Genomic DNA, 20,764 nt, shown 5'->3' on the forward strand with positions numbered 1-20,764 from the left:
GTACCTAGTGTGGGAACTTTGAATTACACTGTGTTGACAATAATGCAAGGCTTGAGAAGGTAGCATGGCTAAATCGCTGGCTTGGATTAGTACAATTTACCAGCACTCTTTCCTAGAATGTTTGAATGGTGTGCTGTAAAGCAACAAAAGCAATATCATCGTGTTGCTAAGTGATGCTGTTAGACAGGCATAGTTTGTTGCTGGATTCTTGATTCATGTTACCAGTGCAAGATTAAATTGGACGCGAAGAGAAGACAGAGATACAATAAATGGTAAGCTACTGCTGAAATTTACTTACACAAAGGTCTACAAAATGCAAGAACCATAAAACAAAGCGTTATTACAGCACATGCATACTGTTAACCCTCTAGAATACTCCAGCATTTGGGCAGACACAGCCCAAGTACTTGTGGTGTCTTCTCCATGTATTCCATTTAATTTTGTGCAGGTAACATGAATAAAAAAAAATATATTGTGATAACTGTGGCGATAGCCTTTCAAACTGCCTGGTTTGAGACTATTCTTGACCTTTTATCAGCTGTTCCTGTTTGCATTCCCCTTCAATGGGAAGCCAGAAAGGTTGAATTAAGAAAATTCTCGTTTGGAATACCTGGCTTCAGAATGCATGGAAAACGTAACAGACCAGCCAAAAGTCTTGCGATTTACTTGAATTGGTCGAAATATCAATTTCACAAAAGTATGCTGTATGTCATTTGCTCACACCAAACCAACCCCTCTTCTTGGAGCAGAGGACCACACTTCCCACCTGTAAAGAAAGTCTCTTATAAAGCATTATATCACGAGTAGTCTGTGTAAGACTGATAATTAACGACAAGCAATAAGAGTTCAACATGTATGGTACAGAATAAACAGTACCACCAAGTGTCCACTTGTATTCACCCATGTTGACGTCCCTGGCGTAGCTCGAGGCTAATCTCGAAGAAGGAACTTGAATGAATTAATTAATGAATGAAGCTTTATTTCCCACTGAACACAGAAGAGGGTGAGAAAAAAAAGGCTGTAAAGAGGCAGCTTGAAAAGCTCTCCACCCCCTGACAACACATGGCAGCGACAGGTCAGCAAAACGCAGACACTCGAGAAACTCGTTGGCCAGCTTGTCAGGGAGTCCCCTCTTCTGCAAATGGTCAGTTTATGCGTCATATCTCTTCACTGGCACGGTCTCCTCTATTCGTAATTCCATCACTGCATTTTTATCGCCTCTGCCAGCATTTCTTGAGCTTTCTAACGGAGTCATGCTCCCATTGCATGAACAAAGCCTGGGAATCTTCAAGACATTTCTCGCGTTTTCGGCCATGGCCACAGACACATCTTCGAGGGGGGTTTGACTCATCTGTTGGCACTCGTTCTGGCTGTTGACCTCCTCGCTATGTTCACCGTGGGTCGAGTTTGAGAGGGTGTTTTGGCACGTGCCCTCTCACTCCTCTCCCTTCTTCGAGTATCTTCTACAAGTTTCTAGTCGCTGTTGATCGCGTTGGTTGTCTGTGGTGTACGCGCTCTCGCCTTCTGTCAAAGCTGTTGAGAGCCGAGGTACTCCTTTGCTGGCTTTCGTGATACGCGGCGCACGCTTTGATTATGCGCACTTTTGTGACACCATGTGATTTACATGTCTGCTTTGCAGGCCAGGTCAGCGAAATCAGAATCCGTCAAAGTCGTCGTCAGGTGTCGGCCACTTAGTGAGCAGGAAATTGCTGATGGCCACGGAAGGTGATGTGTTTTTCTTGGATATTCTTTTATTCTGTCAGTACTAAGTGTGAATTTGAAGTGTTCAGAAGGTGCATTTCCACACAGTGTAACTAGACCACTTTGTGCAAAGCTCACACATTTCACATTAAAAAATGTGTCGCGCACTTGTTTGCAGCCTTGAAAGTTCTCTCTTTTCATTTGCTGTTGATTTTGGATAGGATGTACACCTAAACATTGAACAGTTAGTTGAGGTCAGTTAGCAGAAATGTTTCACGTATTTGTATGCAGCCTTGCAAGTTCTCTCTTTTCATTTGCTGTTGATTTTGGAGTGGGTGTACACCTAAACATTGAACAGTTAGTTGAGCTCAGTTAGCAGAAATGTGTCACGCATTTGTTTGCAGCCTTGCAAGTTCTCTCTTTCCATTTGCTGTTGATTTCGGATAGCATGTACACCTAAACATTGAACAGTTAGTTGAGGTCAGTTAGCAGAAAAAAAGGAGCCCTGAAATTCATCGTCGCTGCAGTGGACAACTCTATCAGTGAGCTCTCACACGAATCCCAGAAGAACTCAAAAAATGATAGAATTAAAAATTATAATTATCGTAAGACAAGAATGTGCCAGTCTGGGAAAGAGGAGCTATGGGGGTAGCTGATCTTCTAGCTGAGAGTAAAAAGAAGTCAAGCTGGGCAGGCCACAGACTGCGTAGCACAGATAAAGAATGGTTTGTTAGAATAACAGAATGGTTGCCAAGTGAACGGAAACATAGTCAAGTGCAACAGATAATTAGACTGTTTGGTAAGATAAAAGGAAATTTTCGGGTATAAGCTGAAACCGGTCGATACAGGACAGAGCTGAGTGTTGCCGACAGAGGCCTTCATCCAGCAGCAGATGTAAATAGACCGATGATGGTCATGTACTGTGAGAACTTTGAGGCAATCTTGTGAGTGTCACTTCGTTAACTTGGTCGTGGCCAGTTGATAAGGACAGTGCATCGGATGGAACACCTCGTGTAGACAAGCTGCCAAGCATTGTGTCATAGCGGCACTGCCGTCACATTCTGTGCCGGCCAAGAAAATGTTTTTACCCACTCTACTGCCATCAATTTTCTCAGATGATAAGACATGACTAAGTTCTCAAAAGTTACACTGCAGAGATTATTGTTGGAAGCGGCAAGCAGCAAAGGAGACAGGAAGTGCCAATGCATTCGCCTGATTTTTCCCTCTTTAATGTACCTGTTTGTCTACAAGCATGCAGCCATTATAGCTTGGTTTCAGCTTTTAATGACCCAGCTCACATTGCTGGCAAAGGCAGTGTACATAGTAGGCTGCTTGTTTTGCTGACTTGGGCCTGTACTTGCAGAATTGTTGACTTGTACCCGGACACCGGCATCGTGACTATACGAAATCCGAAAGCTGGAGATGCCGATTCAGTGAAGCAATACACTTTTGATGCGGTCTACGATTGCAAGTGAGTTTCCCTCTTCCCATTCATCAGGGCAGCGATTTGCGAAGGAAGCAGCTGATATAACAGTGCACTCTTCCGTGACAGCACCAGACTAAGATGCTGTCACCTTACGCTTGGACTGAAAGCCAATTTTCATCTCGCAGTTCGAAACAGATGGATCTCTACGACGAGACATTCAGGCCTTTAGTTGACTCTGTGCTCCTGGGATTCAATGGCACCATTTTTGCATACGGCCAGACTGGCACTGGGAAAACTTACACTATGGAAGGTAATATGCTAACACCTCCCCCCCCCCCCCACACTCTTCTATTTCCTTTTCTTGCTGTTGTTTTACTTGTGCGTAGTGCAGAAAGTTGTGGCATTGTCATATGAAACACTCACAAAACAGTTGCAAGACAAACATTTGATGAGCTTTGAAGCCAACAAAGCACAACAAGTAATAAAATATTTCTGTATAGTACCAATTCTAGTCGCAGTCTCCTGTTGAACAGGCAGAAATATCTGTTGTACTGTGACAGTATGACAGGGCACCAGGGAATGCCCTGCAGTACCTGGTAATGCTATAAATCCCAAGACCGCGCTGTACTTGTACTAGTGAGCAAGACCAATGTCGTAAGGTGCAAACTTGTGTCCTTGAAGTCATGTTAGATTTAGTATGTGTGTAGGCAAGTATGACCATTAGTCTATGAACATACTTTGTATTCCATTTGTTTGCTTGCATTTCAACAGTTACTTTAAGACATTTTGGAGTGTTGAGGGAACGCAGCTTTCTAGAGAGCAGGCCTTGTACCCCATTATTTTGGGTAAACATGAATAATGAACTGTGAATGTGAATATAGCTGTTCAATATGCATGCGTTGTGCAAAATTTTGGTGTAACAAAATGTTTTTTTTTAATTCTTAGTCTTTTTTCTTTTTTCTTTTTTAGCAAGAGCTTGGTTATGAAAGTGTTGAGAGAGAAACAGAGTGGAGCAATATTTTATCGTTGACCAGAATGTTGCTCTGCCAAGAGCCATAGTTTTCATTCTACCATCAAAGAAAGTCGCACATCAACATAACTTGTTCTCAGGCAAGCTGATTGATACTTAAGGAAGCCATTGTAGCAGTGATAAAACAAACATGAAGAGCAGAAGGCAGGACACCCATAGTGTTCTGTCCTGTGTTCTAATCTTTATTTTATTTATGTCCAGTGGCTTCCAAAAAAGCTGCCTGTCTGAGCTTACCGAAATTTTGTATGCGTGGAATTATCTGTTCGACGGCTATGTGTTGGTGGATAACTTCTTCCCTTTGTGCAATAGTTACGACACTGGTGAAACCGTCATCACAGTTACGTGACTTCTTTTTATACCTTCACCTCTTGTTATGATCCCCGAATGTGATTGAGAGTATCAGTAAATGAATAAAAGTTGTTATCCTAAGGAAATAACCTGGCACCGTGTACCGTATGCTCTTACATCTGTTCTACTGCTGCACATAACGCAGGTGTGGTACTGATCTACTTAAACCTCAGCACCACTTTCCGTTTGTTTTTTTAATCTTATTTTGTACTTCAGAGTTCGTATAACAATTCTCAATTGTTCTAGGACAAGACTGCACATTTGACGCACCTTCATCTTTTTTAAAGGCCTTTGTTCAATTAGTTTCTTTTTATGATGTGATTATTTCCCAGAGGCTAACTACTGGAGGGATGTGGTACTAACCAGCATGTGTCAAGCTTCTTGCATTTATCACATGTGTAAGAAGCCAGCTGGAATATACTTCCATTGTGTCAAACCCACCTACCAGAGAGATATTAGACACCTGCCGTGGAGGCGTAGTGGCTTTGGCATTGCGCTACTAAGGTCGAGGGTGTTGGATTAAATTCTAGCCACCGCAGTCGCATTTCAATGGCAGCGAAACGAAAAAAAGAACGCCTGTGTACCATGCACCAGGCGGACAGTAAGAGCCTCAGGTGGTCAAAATTAATCCAGAGTCCCCCACTACATGCTTCATAATCGTATTGTGGTTTTGGCACGTGAAACCCCAGAATTTAATAGTTATTTTATTTTTAAGGATATTAGACTTTATTTCATTCGTAGAAAATGGGTCACATTCGTTTTCAGAGAGGTGAAGACTCAATGTCTCATTTAATGCTAACAAATGACATCCGGATGCTAGAAGTTCGACACAGAGTCTTACATTTCTTCATAACATTTTATTACGTAAAATTAATCCGAAAACCCCTGAGTATATCAAACCTCTTGGGAATTGATAAACTCATGCTAGCCGCAGTCACTCATTAGCTCCAATCATTGAAAGAATGAATACTCATAAGCACAGTTTTTTTCTGCAGTCTATCAAAGGATGGAATTCTTTACTGCTCAATGTTTCTGAAGCTCATTACTATGCAGCTACACCAGAACACCACTTTTATTCATTTCAGTGGTGATGTCATGTTGCTGAGCTGGCATGTTGTTTGCTGCTGCTGATTTCTGTTTGAATCACCTGTAGTTTTTCTTATGTAGCGCCTTCTGCTCGGGCCTATTCCTGGCCCGCGTTACAGTGCTGTCCACTGCTGTGTGGAGGCTTTTGCTCTGCGAGGCGACACTTGGTGGCAGTTGCAGGGTCAGAGATAGTGTGCCGAGGAGCACGCACAGCCTGATAGACATGCAGAACTGCTTTTCACGAGCGGCGACGCTGAAAAGCACCTTTAGTTACCCAAACCTTGACTCGTCTTGAGGGTGCTTGCAGCACCCCAAGTGCCATAGAATGAATTGTATAAGCATGCCTTTCCTTTCGCGATAAATGATGTGCGCTCACTGACTGTGAATGCTTATGAACATCACCTCTGCGTGCAGTTCTGCATGTTTACTAGGCCGCACATGCTCCTGCGCATGCTGTCTCCGACCCAGAAACCGGCGCCAGGAGCTGCCCTGCAGAGCAAGGCTGGCCATTTGCGCACTCTACAAAGCACTCGATGGCACCATACATTTGAAACAAATAAGCAAACCTATCGGGCTGAAACTTGGAGGATAACAGAGACGCTTGTAAGAAAGCTAAGGACAGTGCAATGGGCACTGGAAGGGAATATGATAAAGGCAGCATTAATATACAGACAGGCAGCCATATGAATTAGAAAGCAAACATGGGTGGACCACATCCTAGCTGAGATTAATGGTACATTCAACCGTTTCCTGCTGTGCTCCAGCTCAGCCTGCAGCAAGTGCGACGCTCCCTCGAGATTGGAGGTAGGGGAAGCACGCACGCACCAGACATTCAGCTGCTCACAGAGCAACCGCAGAAGCCAGGTGACTTTAGTTCTGCCGAATCCCAGTCGCACTCCCAGCACAGAAGGTGAGAGCACTCTGTGCTGGAGTGCGGCACTCCAAATGGACTAGGAAAATGTGTTCCAAGCACCCGATTTTGGCCAACCGAATGTAAAGCGTGCTGCCAGAGTGTTCTGGACCAGTCAAATGTGCCTTACGGGGAGTTGGCCAGGCTATGTAGTACATAGGCTGGCTAACTTGCAGTTGAATGTCGTAACGAAATGGGTGCTAAGGGCAGGAAAGTGCAGAGGTATTGCACGAAGTGGTGAGGTTAATATGGAGGCATAGGTTGGGTTCAGCTTAACACTGAACAGTCGTCCTTGAAGATCTCTGGGAAAGGCCTTCTTCCTGCAGTGGACTTACATAAGCTGATGATTATGGTGGTCATTATGTCATTTCATGGTTTCTTGTAGCATGTTTCTTCCTCGTCCTCTTACTCACTTTATTTATTTTTGCAGGAATTCATAACAACCCTGAGTGCCGAGGTGTCATTCCTAATTCTTTTGAGCACATCTTCAGCCATATTGCAAGATCTCATAACCAGCAGTACCTTGTGAGGACCTCGTATCTTGAGATTTATCAGGTAAACTGACTAAAGGGTGCCTGAGGGCCCCCCAACTTTTGTTTGATGTGATTGATTGATTGATTGATTGATTGATTGATTGATTGATTGATTGATTTACTTATTGACAATGTTGTGTCAGTGCTCCTTCAACTACTACTACTTTTGCTGTTGTATGCAGGAGGAGATCAGAGACTTGATCTCAAAGGACCAGTTAAAGCGGTTAGAGCTGAAAGAGAGGCCTGACACTGGAGTTTACGTTAAGGTAAGGTTGGAGGTAACTCTGGCAATCACTGCTCGGGACAGATGTTCCAGAGGTTGTCACGCAGTGCTATATGCCTTTTAAATTTGTGCTGCAGGACTTGTCCTCGTTTGTGTGCAAGAGCATCAAGGAGATTGAGCACGTCATGGCAGTTGGAAACCAGAACCGATCCGTAGGGTACGAACTCCTTGTATCTTCAAGATTGCTAGCAGCGCAGTGAAGCCAGAAAAGGCAGAAGCTAAATTAACTGTTCTTTTCAATTAAAAAAAAAAACAGTTAGTTCCCTATGTCCCTGACCCTGGCTTCACTATTTGCTTCATGTGGTTACAATTACCAAAAATTGAGCCCCTTCGTTTTCCTTATTCTTTTCACTCCTAGCTGGGCAGCTAATTGTAATTAAAGAAACGCAATAGCACAGAACACGACTCAAGCAGGGAAGTTGACAGGCGAAATGCCAGAATTGGTTCAGCTAGCTTCCAAATTTCATATGCACTCACATTGTCTTCTATGCTGGTTCTTCTTTTAAACTCAGTACCTTGATTCCATGATGTTCTATAATTGCGGTACATGACAAGAAATGAGCCTGCGTTTCTCGCTTGGCAAATTAACAAGGCTGCTTCACTTGCTTTTTATTAGGAAGCAGGCACCTTTATATATATTTTTTTTCATTTTTCATACAATTGGTGTGTTCTGGCTATCTCTTTTCATTCTTGAACTGCAATGTTCAAAAGCTCCATCTTGAATAAGCATACTGCATTAAAATTAATGACGTCACACTGATATACCATCAGGGCAAAATTCAAAACATAAAAGTTTGGTCTTCATTGTCTTTCTTACCGTGAAACTAACAAAATATATAGTTTTGGGAGAATATTTTATCAGTCTACAGTGATTTAGTGCATCTGTTTTAGTGCCCCTTTAAACCAGTTTCAGTATTTAACTAGCCCCGTTTCCTCTAACACTGTATATAAGTGCACTGTATAATTGTCTTACATAACCTAGCTTACCTCAGGTTAGGTTCCTACATGGCTTAGTTGTGGCTTAAAAAGCACATTCCACATCCCAAACTTCAGAGTCATGTGTTCTCTCCACTCACATTTTTTTTCTTTCCTGCAGGGCTACAAACATGAACTTACACAGTTCAAGATCGCACGCTATATTCATAATCACGGTTGAGCACAGTGACGTAAGTTTTTCTCACACGAGGCAATACCCTTGTGCATATCCTTAGACTACCTTTGTGGGGAAAAAGAAGATGGTGAGAGCTCATGCACGAAAGGATTCTGCCGACATCTTGTAAATATTAAATGTTTCTTACAGCTCGGACCAGATGGCAAACATCACATCCGTGTGGGGAAACTGAATCTCGTTGACTTGGCTGGCAGTGAGAGACAAGCCAAGACAGGAACGTCTGTAAGTCGCTGGTATCTATATGTACTCACTAAATGATCTGCCCTTTTCACAAGGAAAAAAAAGCACTTCAGTCGTATGGCTTTCTATTACTGTTACAAGTTCAGTTGTGAGCCGTAGCTGCAATATTTTATTGAGGGCAACATGTAAAAAGACCTGCACACTTAAGTTCAAGTGTTGCCTTTAAACAGCAGAGTTTTCTGTCACTTTGTTAGGTCAGACTTCTATATAACAAACTCAGATATAACTAATTATCGGATATAACAAAGCAAACACAACCCTAACCATATTTGTCGCTGATATCAGCATGTCTATGACCGCTGGATACATGACAACAGATTCCACAAAACACTGCTTCAATTCATACACAACACAAGCCTCACAGCACATATATAATACACATATACGCACCGAGAATTATGCCTTAAGGGCAAGTCTTTATCGCAATTTAAAAAAAAGACAGCATGTAAAGAATATAAGCTTATTATGGATATCAATTATAAAAAGCATATTTTCATGTCAGATGCGACGTTATAATGAGGTTCAACGGTGCTACTGTGTCTTTGTTTTGACGTACTAGTTCTGCGAAAACTCGCAAGGTGAAGAGATGTAATTAATTAAGGGAAATGAGTGTTTGTTTTGTATGCTTTGAAGTATTATTCACATTTAGTTGGCTTCTTTCTTAAATGAGCTCTGTATATATTTAACTTCTTGTGATTTCTTCCATGCCAGGGCGATCGGCAGAAAGAAGCCATCAAGATCAACCTCTCACTTTCTGCACTGGGAAATGTCATATCAGCACTAGTGGATGGCAAAAGTTCCCACGTGCCTTACAGGGACTCCAAACTTACGCGGCTACTACAAGGTCAGTGTTAAACCACTGCCGGGTCATTTATGAAGTTTGTTTTTTCAGAGGAAGTCTTGCCTAGGGAGTTCCAACCAAAATTTGTAATAATGTAGAAATCAATGTGCTCAACCTCCACTGAACTGATTTGGTGATGTACTACTACATTGTATATGAAAGAGAAAGTTGAAGTCTATCAACCTTCTTTTTTTTTTAAGCACCCAGGTTCTTCTCCAGAAATCAGCAAAAATTAGCAAAAATCAGAACAATAAAGACAGCAAATGGGGCATCCAGTTTACAACCTCGTAATTGTGCATTGAAAACAAATACAATAGTATGAACTGTATCAGTCAGGACACCCAAAGTAGAGGACATACGATACATCACGGAAATACATGAATAATTTGTTAACATGAGTTTTAAAACTCATGCAATTAAAGCTGTAACTAAAGTATTATATTCTTTCACTTGGGACGCTTTAACACATATAATTTACAGCATCGCAATACCTCGTGTCGATGTGGAATTAGATGGTTGAAAGCATGATGGTGTCATTTTTTTCATCGCAAATTTTTAACATTTAAGAAAGACTTAAGCCCTTAAATTGAAATTATACTTTGAAAAGCTAGTAGACTTTAGTGTTCTCCTAGTTCTAACAAATTTTATTCAGTTTCGTTCATCAGTTTCCCACAAGGAGAGCATTTTTCACATTTTACACACAGCATCTGAATGGGGAAATCATAGCTTGCTCTGAACAAAAGCTTCCTCTTGAAGACGCCAATGCGGTGGTTCTCTCTTTGTGCAATTTGCAGTGATGAATGTGATCTTCATGTATTTAAATCCTTGTCGTTTTCCTGTGCAGACTCCCTCGGGGGAAATGCGAAAACTATCATGGTCGCCAACATTGGCCCAGCCAGCTATAACTACGAGGAGACCCTGACGACGCTAAGGTGCAGCAAGCTGAGTGCATTAAACCTTGTCGCGACTACAAATGGCTGCTGCTAAAAGCACCCGTGCGCCATCCTCTGAGCACCACTTGATGCATTCGCTCTGCTTAACTGCTCACGAACAGGTATGCCAACCGGGCGAAGAACATCAGGAACAGGCCGCGTGTGAATGAGGACCCGAAGGATGCACTGCTAAGAGAGTTCCAGCAGGAGATATCAAGGTGCGTTCCTGTGCACATCACTCCGGTGCTTTACCATTTGAAGCTCGAGCTGGAGTTGACTTATCTTGTGCTGGAACTTGTGCTAGAAATCTCATTGCTTCTTTGCCTGTCTTGCGAAACATTGCTGTCGTCACTACGCTGTGTTTCCAGGCATGGAACCCGTCCAAGCACGTATTGCGAAGTGGCGGTTACAAACGCGTGATTAAGAAATGTTACTATAAATTGCTCGAATATTTCTGTGCCTACCCTTAATCAATTCGTTGGTACAAACCCGTCACCCTGTGGCTGTGGCATTTGGCTACCGAGCACAAAGTTGGGGGATCCAATTCCCAGCCATAGTCAGTGCATTTCAATGCAGGCAGGATGTACCAATAGTCCTGTACAGAGCTCTGGGTCCACTTTTAAGAACCTAAGCATGGGTCAAAATTAATCCAGAGCACTCCACTATGGCATCTCTTAAAGCCTTGGTTCTTCTTCGAGGCATTAAACCCATTCGTTCATTCAATTACACAGACAATATAGATGCAAAGAGGAGTGGCAGTTGATTTGATGATGTTGACGGGCACACCATATTCATTCGCACAGCGAGTGACATGTGAAAGCTCTCCAATTGTCCAATTAATTACTGTAACCCTCTGAGGGCCACTATTTTTTTTTTTCGCCAGGTGCAACCTCCCTGGGTTGAATTTTTATTGCAGATTTAAAATCCTCAGGCTGACCTATTTCGAAAGAAAAAAAAAAAAACGCACCACAATTCTTTTAGGGGGACATAAAGTGACAAACAAATATTTTTTGTAGGTAAGCATGCATTGTTTATTCCCGAATACAGGGCCGTATTGTGAAATTATCCCCTTCGGCGATATTATCGCCGATCACGTGTAATAAGTCAACCAGCTGCTTACCTGTGACAACAGCATGCACTACCAACAGGCGCCCTCGAATGCTTCACAACGCACAAGAGAGCACACCGTGTGAGCGCAGAGTGGCTCGGGTGTGTTGTTTTGGAGTGCGATGGCCACAGTATGGGTTCTGCACACCAAGTACGGTTGGCCACGACCACTTTAGGTAAAATAAATTGAAAAAGGGAGCGTGAAATGTTTAATTTTAATGAAAAAAATTTTGTTACAACTCAAGCAGTTGCTAAACACATTTTTGATGGCATATTATAAAGTGACACACTGTTTCTGCTTCTGTGTGTCAGCCATCGTGCACCGCTGGAGTGGCATCGTCTGACTTGTCTCTACCACGCTTCACCACCAACCAGATACCACCAACCACGCGAGCAGTGTGTTGTTGATGGTGCCGCTGCCAGCTGTTCCGAGACACTGACACCAAAAATTGTCACTTGCACAAGGCAACACTATGCAATAGCCGATCAACAGTCAACAAATATCACTGTGCAAAACTACGCGCAAACTGCCATCAAAAGATACTCTACACTACACCAGCAAACGACCACGAAAAGACGCAGTCGTTTACTCAATATATGTCGGGAGCATCCACCAACACCGTAACGTCAGATTGATAAAGACCAGAACTACTGGATGGCGCTATTTATTTTCCGGTTTCGCTAAAACAGCCAATCAGCGTGCGACGTTGACGGAGGCCTGGCCAAGGCGATAGTATCGCCGAAGTGGGTCGTCTCAGAATACGGACCCAGATGGGCTTTCCATAAATACATTTAATAACAATAAAAAAAGTACATACGCAGAAATACATATTGTCTGATTCGGCAATTGGGTAGTGGTCCACATTGGAGGAATTGCCACTCGGCTCACTTGCACCAGAGAATACGGTGCGCACGCCCATAGCGTAATCGAATTGGGTGTGTGAGCGTGCACGAGACAACCATATGGTTGCACGCCTGTCAGAAAAACCAAGCGAGTCAGAAACCGGCAGTAATCCTTCGTTTCACCACTAACGAGGAGCAATCGGCCTTCGCTAGCCGAGTTTTGAGAAAAGAAATGCAGACATAGCAGCATCATTTGTATACGGTGACATTGTTTGTATATACCAGCACCCGCTTGTGAACACGTGATCACACCCCTATGAGCAACAGATGGGCGAGCACCTAGCAGTGAGTCTTTGAGAGATTCGAAACCAGATATACATAGACTTTTACGAGCGCAACGAAGGGAAACAGGCGACAAAACCTACCACTGCGCGCCCCCGCACATGTGGATGTGCAAGCAGTCGCTGAAATGCCAGCATAAAGCAGCTGTGGAATGAAAACCAAGGGACTATGGATCATATAAAAATCAGTTATATCTACACAAGATGGCAGCACTTGCTGGACAACAAAGAGTTCAGAAATTGTTGCGCTTTTCAAACATGCAGACGGTGCCGTAAGTATAAAGCATTGACCATTTGGGACTTTTTCGCGGTGCCACAAATTTACAGCAATGATCGTCAAAGGGCTAATAGAAGGCAGAATGGAAATAAAAGCAGCTCCTAATGAAACATTTCACAAGTATAGTTCATTAATGAATGCTTTATAACAGGTTGAAGGCCCAACTGGCAGCTAGAGACACCAAAAAGAAGAAGAAACGACCTTCATCCAAGGAGGTATCGCCAGGAGCAGACGAATTGGCTGACGGTGATGCAGACGACGATCGTGCCACTTCACCATTGTCCCTGCAGCTGACGCTCGATGAGGAAAGAGTGGCCATCATGAACGACCACAGCCTCATAGCAGAGGCAAGTTATTTATTTATTGTTGCACCTCTGCCTAGTATTTGACAGTAAACTGCAGTGAAGATAATGGTGCACTTCAAGCAAAAGCTATCCTGTCTGCAACAAGAAGTGGTCATCACCATGTCATCACGACAACACTGGAATGGAATATAAAAGTTCAAAGAAAAGAAAGCACAGTCGCTGGTATCGAATTTAGGGAATTCCTCTCTTAAAGCCGATGCAGCTAAACCATTACACTTTTTCTCTTTTTTTTTTATTATGTCATTGGTGTCATAGTGACAGCAATGTGGTGTCACAGAGTGGTATCACAGGTTGCAGCAGTGCGTCAAGTAGGTGGTGTAAAAAATCACACCTCTAGCGACAGCTTCCTCCGAGTATCAGCCTGCAATTTCAAAGGCTATGCTTTTGTGTACAGCAGGTGCCAAATCGATTGCAGGACCCATAAATGCATCATGGCCACCGTGTTTTGAACTCTACCTGTTGGTGGTTACGTCAACATCGAAGCATTCCGGGACGACAACATTACAAACTTGCACTGCTGTAATTAAATGCTGCAGGAACAGTTTCTTAGGCCGACAGTTCAGTGCAATTCTTATTCTATTGCATCCCTTTTACCAACTCATTGCTGGTTTAGCACAGTCTCTTTCACTGTAGCAGAAACAGCTATGGATGGTTTATGAGCCATTGCTGCTTCCAGTGCCTGCACTTCGTCAATCTAGTCACGACATAGTTGGCTAGGGAATCAGTTTAACAGAGGAAAGTTCCCGGTTCAACGCTGGTCACAGTGTTTTCCTTTCTTTCATGTTTCACTGCCACGACAAAAGGTGGTTCAGCCTAGGGAAAAACGAGGACAAACATGAAGCACTTTGGATGGAGGGGCACCTGTCTGTCCAACGTGCCTTCTTTTTATTCTCGTGTTTCTCTGTACTCAACCACCTTTGCTCAAGATGTAACAAGCCCACATCGCCACCCTTGACAATGCCAAGATTACAAACTGATGATGATTCCTTTTGTGGATGAGACACGGCTGGACAGCCTTGCTCATAATGTGGCATTAACTTTTTAACTGCCACACCCAAATCGACTCGCCTTAGTGCCTGTACACACTTGCCATGCCCAAGTAAGGCAGTGTCACAGTTGCCACGCACTCCCCGTCTTTTTTGAGATGAGCTGCAAACGTGAAACCTCCTTGTACTAGTTGTACTATGTAAACAGAAGTTGTTTAAACTGAACTTGCAAAGCAGCTTTTCTTAGTGTACGGTGTTATAGCAGTGTAGTGTAGGTGGTGTGATAAAGCTTTTATGTCTTATGTATCTTGCTGCCGCCCGTGTCTACCTCCGAGCCTGTGTCTCTTGGTTCTCTAATGTAGCGGCAGGGAAACCCCTACAGTTTATGAATGATGCAGAAGTTCGAGAGCTCGTTATCAACTCAGATTAAGAGGTCTCCGATATTGACCACGAGTGGTGTCCCAGCGACAGTGATAGTGACAAAGAAGTCAAATCATTAACTAGCACAATTATTTTGCTTGGATGTGCAGGTCAACGAACTTGGTAAAATACCATTTCAATCTAAAGCCTGCAAACTTGTTACTTATTAGACTGAAATTGAATTCTATGCCCTTTGGGAAAATCCTCCGGCACACAGCAGGTAGAAATGTGCAACACATCCGGCCCTCATGGGGATAACAACTGTTAACAAAGCTTTTCCGTCGTCATCACAGTGACAAAATTATGTTAATTTTTTGTTGCAGATGTGTGAAATTGTGAACGGGACACAGCCTGGACGTTGTGGCATAGAGTACATGTCTTTCACACCTATTCATTGAAACATATATAGGCATTTAGGGGTATGTCCCCGTGGTTGGTGACACTTTTCACTGCCTCGCAGGAGCGAGAACGCTTGCTGGGCGAGGTGCAGAAGAGGCAGGAGCAGCTTCTACGGGAGCAGGAGGCAGCCGACAAGCTGGCCCTGAAGGTGCGCGCCATGGAAAGTAAGCTCCTCTCGGGCGACAAGAATATTGTTGACCACACTAACGAGCAGCAGCGCGCCCTCGAACAGCGACGCCAAGAGATTGCCGAGCAGAAGGTACACACTACCCTCTAGTTTCCAACCCATCTGTTGCACAGACTTACAAGTGGCTGTTTATGAAATCGATAGTTTGACGACACCTCGTCTGGTTCATTAGTAAATTCGTGTCACAAGAAAAAGAAAGGATGCTGACCAAAATGTGTTCTTAATAAGTATTGGACGTTTCGGGTTTGTGAACAGGGCTTTCATACAAAAGCTGAAACGTCTAATACCTTTTGGTCGGCAGCCTTTCTTTTTGTTGTGATGTGACTCTAGAGAGCTGACAATCAAATGCTGGACAGTGTCATAGTCAAAGCAAGAATGTAGGCTAGTTAGTTGATTGTATAATGGGTTATGCCTTCCAGCGTCAAAAGAAGTTGATAAGAGAAAGAAGAGAGAAACGATGGCAAAAGAGAAGGCATAATATACTGTGCATGCAATGTACTCCGCAAAATGTAACAAGTAAGGCAAAAGGAGAAATAGTAACACATTGTGTTTTATCTCTCTTTCCATCCGTGCTGGTACATATTGTGCAGTACCTTATTTGTTCAGTATGAACCAACTAGTCCATAACAGAGCACTTCTAATATATTAAGGATAGAGTGTAATGCAACTTCTATTGGTCTTTAAAACTGTTTTACAAAACACTGTCCTGCCCTGTTTAAACAGCACTTTGCATATATTTTAGCGTGTGTCTTGCAATTGGTACTGTTTAAGTGGTTTGTATTTCTTTTTTCACTAATGGAATGAACCTAAACTAGCATAGGTGTCATGATTGCTTGAGCCTCTCATACTGGGGTGATAGAAGTTTAAGGGTGACTTTCATGTTGCGTTCTTTCTTGGCTGAGCATCTACAAAGCATCTACATAGGAGGTCCCGATACAGTCTTTGAATATGGGACCTCCTTCTGTACCTTATTCTTTTTTATAACCTGTAATCTATTATGAAAAAATCAATTTAAATTTCAAAAAAGAAAGAAAGGCAGTCATTCCAAAGAAAATTAGAGCAACAAACGTCCCCCACCTCTTCATAGGGAGCATTATGACAGTGTGAAGAATAATTTTCTCTATGAACAAAAGTTGCTTAAAATTCATATTAGTTCTGCGAGTATATCTGACACTTTATTTTTTAAGGGTGTTCGAAGCAGTATTCTGTTGCTTTGCCAGTGCCGGCACCAGCTGATACTAATATGTCTACATTTTTATTAAAAGTTTAAAAAATGAGACAGAGGAAGAAGGAAACTTTTTACCATTAGATGAGCTGCATACTTGCTTTAACTAACAGCTTTTTAAATATTCATATTGGAGAACTGCCTTCTTACTAAAGCTCAAATCTTGAGGGAAGATTGTATCTCGTGGCCTATTTTTTGTGAGAACAATAGACTCTCTTCAACGCAAATTACGTTGATGTGAATTCTTTGGTAAGTTAAACAGTCCAGGGGCATTCACATAGTGTCTGTGGATAAAGTTCACTTCTCCTGAGCCTCCTGAGCCTTTTGCTACTCAGATGCTGCTGAGAGCTGAATATTTTTTTTTTCCAAAACATAGCGGCGTGAACGGGAGATGCTGCAACAGCTTGAGATGCAAGAGGAAGGCACCTCGGAGATAAAAGAGACGTACACATCGCTCCAGCAGGAGGTAGACATCAAGACCAAGAAGCTCAGAAAGGTTGGCATGGCTTCACTCACTTTAGCATTTTGTGTGCAACACAAAACCTTTATGAAAGGAAACGCGCAAGCGCGTGGCCGGCGGCTGGGAAAGGCTCGACGGCTACTAGGGGCAGCTACCAGGGGCTGGAATAACTTCAAAAGCCAAACCATATCCACGGTTGAGTACAGAAAGCTCAAAGTGACAGGTAACTGCTAGCACCTCTCAAGTTTCAAGCATCCATTTAGTGGTGGCTCCATAGGCAGCCACTGAGGATCGCAGGTCATACATTCACGTGTTCCTTTCATAAAGGCTCTCTGTGTATGACACATATTTCTATTAAACTGTGTCCTTCTTTTTCCTTGCTGCTGCAAAAAACAAATAAACCACAAAACTACACAGCTGTTTGCAAAGCTGCAGTCAGTGAAGACCGAAATTCAGGACCTCCAGGAGGAACACTCGAAGGAACGGCGTGACCTCGAGCAGACTCAAAACTTGCTCACCAAGGAACTCAAACTCAAGTGAGTGCCACCAGAAGTGACAGAGGAACAGAGAAGTTCGGTTGAATGTCTACAAGGACATACAGCAAAATTGCATCATAAGGAAGTTGTAGGGGGAGCCAAAACTGCTTTATTTTATCTATAACCAATATAACACTCGGTTATAAATGAGGTTTGATTTCAGTTGAAGAAGAAATGCTGACATCTCAATTCAGTTGTTTCAGCTGAAACCTGTCTCCGCCACTGAGACTACACATATTTTGCCGAGATTTCTGCGATGGAAAAGGATCACATTTGTTTGGGATAAAGAAAGGGTGAAAAGTGTTGCATTAATTACTTTCCCATTATGAACAGAAAGGTGCAAATTAAAGTTAACGGAATTGTAGGTGTTCTTAAACACTTAAAGTCTTCTCCTACTTTTTTTATTTTATAGCCTCACTAAGTTCCTTTAATACACTACTGGGGGGGGGGGGGGGTCTTTTATATTCAGCATATTAAAGTGATTTGACAATATTTTTAACCAATTCTTAACCATGGGCTTCTCTGCTAAGCACAGAGACTTCTAACTAGAATATTACTCAATATTGCATTAAAGTTTTCAGCTTTGTTCATTCCAAAGATTACAAAAACTTCATGTTTGACTTTGATCTTTGTCTTATTAACTAAGGGCAAGAGCTTGACCATTGTATCGCAGCATGGTATCTTGAACAACAATGTCATGTCAAGTTTCATCACTGTAGTGTGCCAGGTCGCCTTTGAAATAATTTTAACATTTCTTTGCTTACATTCTGCAGGTACCTCATCATAGAAAACTTCATCCCACCTGAAGAGAAAGTAAAAATTCTTTCACGAGTTGTCTACGATGAAGATGAAGATCAGTGGTCCTTGTTGCCACTATCTGAAGTTCCTGGGTATGCCTCTACGCATTTTTATTATTAACAGTCCAATTACTTAGTGATATGCTAATTGTACACATTGTTTTTGACCAATGGAAGAGTGGCTAGAGCAGCTGCTCTTAGATCATGCTGTTAGCGCGGGAGCTGTTACTATCCTAACTGTATATTAATTATTCATTTTATGCAATCAACCATCGAGAGCAGCTCATTGCTACAGAGGAAACTCGGACGGGTTAATCAGTGAAAAAGCATTGCATTAAATTGTGCTACTACTTGTGTGTATGAACATTTTTCGAATGCATGAGACTATACTTCCACATAACTGATTTTATACATTTATGTATTTCTTAATGTTGTGCCCATGCTACGAGTGTATTCCATTTACACAGGTGGATTACTTGATGAGAAGGAGGTTACTTGAACAACTACTTGCACTGCAAGGGCAGCACGGTGACAAACAGTGCAAAAAAAGGATGTAGACTTAGAAAACGGACATAGAAAAGAGATGTAACAAGCACTGTTATCTGCATTTCTTTTCAAAGTCCACGTCCTTCTTTGGGTTGTTGATCCATCAACATGCAACATTACCAAGCTGCCCAACTTGCCACACTTTTCACTAAAGACAGCTAAGCAATGAAGTTCAATACAACAAACATGAATACAGCCGATGTGTGTCAATAAACATAAAATTTTGTTTCCCATGCTTTGAACCTAAGAAACTTTCAAAACATTTTTCTTTTCTGTGCGAAATAGCCCACGAACAGGAGATACCTTAAAGTCTGTGACATTACATTTACATACCAGCGCTGAGGCATAGGCATGCTATTCGAAAAGTTTCACTTTAACACTTTCTCTACAAGTAAATAATGGCTCCTAAGCACTCCTTCTGAGTTGTGACTGCAAAAGCAATAATGTCGATTTGAACGCCGCAGTGCGGTCCTTCGAATTATGAACCCTTCGTGGGCAAGCGAGCGCATTGGGACGCTTGGCACATTTCGATTTGGCCTTACCAAGGCACAGTTAGAACGCAGGCGAGAGCTTGCACGGACAACGAACACGCGGATGACACATGTCTCCGAGAGCAAGGGTGACGTGGTGTCGCAGCAATTCCCTCTCCCATCATGCAATACCGCGGCAGCAGCTGTTCCCTTTTGCCCGCTCCGCTCCATCGAGGCCCAAGCCTGCATCACAGCCAGTGGAAAGTTTCACTGCTACAGACACCGCTGGCTATTTCACTCAATAGGATGTTCGACGCTTTTGCATCAAAATTTCATCAGTTTAAAGAGATTTACTGTTCCTCTTTAGTGTCCCTTTAAGAAAGCACCAAGGCTGCTGTGCTTGCTTTTCAGGGCTATGGAACCACTGAGACCACCTTCGGCCAAGTCGAGCCTCAAGTCAAAGGTAATACTGTGTTTTTGGGGCAACGTATGTTACCTTTCAAAGAAGAAAGTCTGTAATGTTCACATAGGAAACTGAGCCAGTCGATCAATATTCATGATGGATAAAGTAAAAAGGACAGGCGCTTGTTCTGCTTCCCTTTGTGTTACCCAATCTGTTTGCGTTGTCGTAAGTGTAATAGTAGACAGTTCTAACTGAGCATTGCTTATGGTTCACTCCGCATACATAGCCTTTCACTTGCTTTTTCAGGCATATTTTGTAGGTGGTAAGTGATGACACACTGAAACAAAGTGTTGTTTTGTTGCCCACTGTCGGCACATGAATCTAAGTGCCCCCATAGAATAGCCTCTGGAAATATGTGGCGTCTAAATGTAGTTTCAGAACTGTTTCAACTAAAAAAAATCTGGCCACATGCAGAGGTACGAGAGAAGAAATTGAGAGGAAAGAGGGTGAGATTAGCTTGCACAAGGAACATCTGGCTATCCTATACAGGGGTTTCTCAGTTGCTTGTTGCAGGCTTAGGCTGTGTGAAATTGTCCCAGTGTAGAAGCAGTGAAAATGGATTAATGCTACTAGGAATGGTTTATAACGAATCTAACACTTGATTTGGGCGAACGAGAAGTGGCAAGCACACTCGGCAATCGGCAAATCTGAACCTACCACAAGCACTTGTCCTCGTCTGTTCCATGTGTCCTTGTGTATTTTATTCACGCCGAGTTTTCCAGTTAATGCGACAGACCGACCAGCCCAACAGTTAGTCCTTCTAAGCTTACTAGTCAAGTCCATCAGTCATGCGTCTATATATATTATTACCTCACTATGAATAAATGAGAGAAGAAGGTGA

At 42.7% G+C, this 20,764-nt stretch overlaps 1 protein-coding gene and 1 long non-coding RNA gene across 3 annotated transcripts in view; one reads left to right on the forward strand and one right to left on the reverse strand.

Moving 5' to 3' along the window:
- Positions 1 to 20,764, forward strand: part of Klp68D (kinesin-like protein 68D) — a 33,186-nt gene that overhangs the window by 2,682 nt on the left and 9,740 nt on the right. For both annotated transcript variants that reach the window (XM_075672796.1, XM_075672797.1), the window contains exons 3-19: positions 1,640 to 1,725; positions 3,065 to 3,172; positions 3,313 to 3,437; positions 6,932 to 7,056; positions 7,217 to 7,300; positions 7,395 to 7,474; positions 8,414 to 8,483; positions 8,618 to 8,710; positions 9,440 to 9,572; positions 10,414 to 10,501; positions 10,624 to 10,719; positions 13,221 to 13,416; positions 15,301 to 15,498; positions 17,028 to 17,147; positions 17,529 to 17,647; positions 18,421 to 18,537; positions 19,872 to 19,923. In XM_075672796.1, the coding sequence (XP_075528911.1) occupies positions 1,640 to 1,725; positions 3,065 to 3,172; positions 3,313 to 3,437; positions 6,932 to 7,056; positions 7,217 to 7,300; positions 7,395 to 7,474; positions 8,414 to 8,483; positions 8,618 to 8,710; positions 9,440 to 9,572; positions 10,414 to 10,501; positions 10,624 to 10,719; positions 13,221 to 13,416; positions 15,301 to 15,498; positions 17,028 to 17,147; positions 17,529 to 17,647; positions 18,421 to 18,537; positions 19,872 to 19,923 (1,890 nt within the window). The remainder of the gene's footprint in view (positions 1 to 1,639; positions 1,726 to 3,064; positions 3,173 to 3,312; positions 3,438 to 6,931; positions 7,057 to 7,216; positions 7,301 to 7,394; positions 7,475 to 8,413; positions 8,484 to 8,617; positions 8,711 to 9,439; positions 9,573 to 10,413; positions 10,502 to 10,623; positions 10,720 to 13,220; positions 13,417 to 15,300; positions 15,499 to 17,027; positions 17,148 to 17,528; positions 17,648 to 18,420; positions 18,538 to 19,871; positions 19,924 to 20,764) is intronic.
- Positions 641 to 20,722, reverse strand: LOC142560590 (uncharacterized). Its single transcript, XR_012823398.1, has 2 exons — positions 19,533 to 20,722; positions 641 to 766 (listed from the first exon to the last, which is right to left on the reverse strand). It is a non-coding gene; the product is annotated as an uncharacterized LOC142560590 (long non-coding RNA).

This window comes from Dermacentor variabilis, chromosome 10, assembly GCF_050947875.1.
Source record: "Dermacentor variabilis isolate Ectoservices chromosome 10, ASM5094787v1, whole genome shotgun sequence".
Classification (NCBI taxonomy): domain Eukaryota; kingdom Metazoa; phylum Arthropoda; class Arachnida; order Ixodida; family Ixodidae; genus Dermacentor; species Dermacentor variabilis.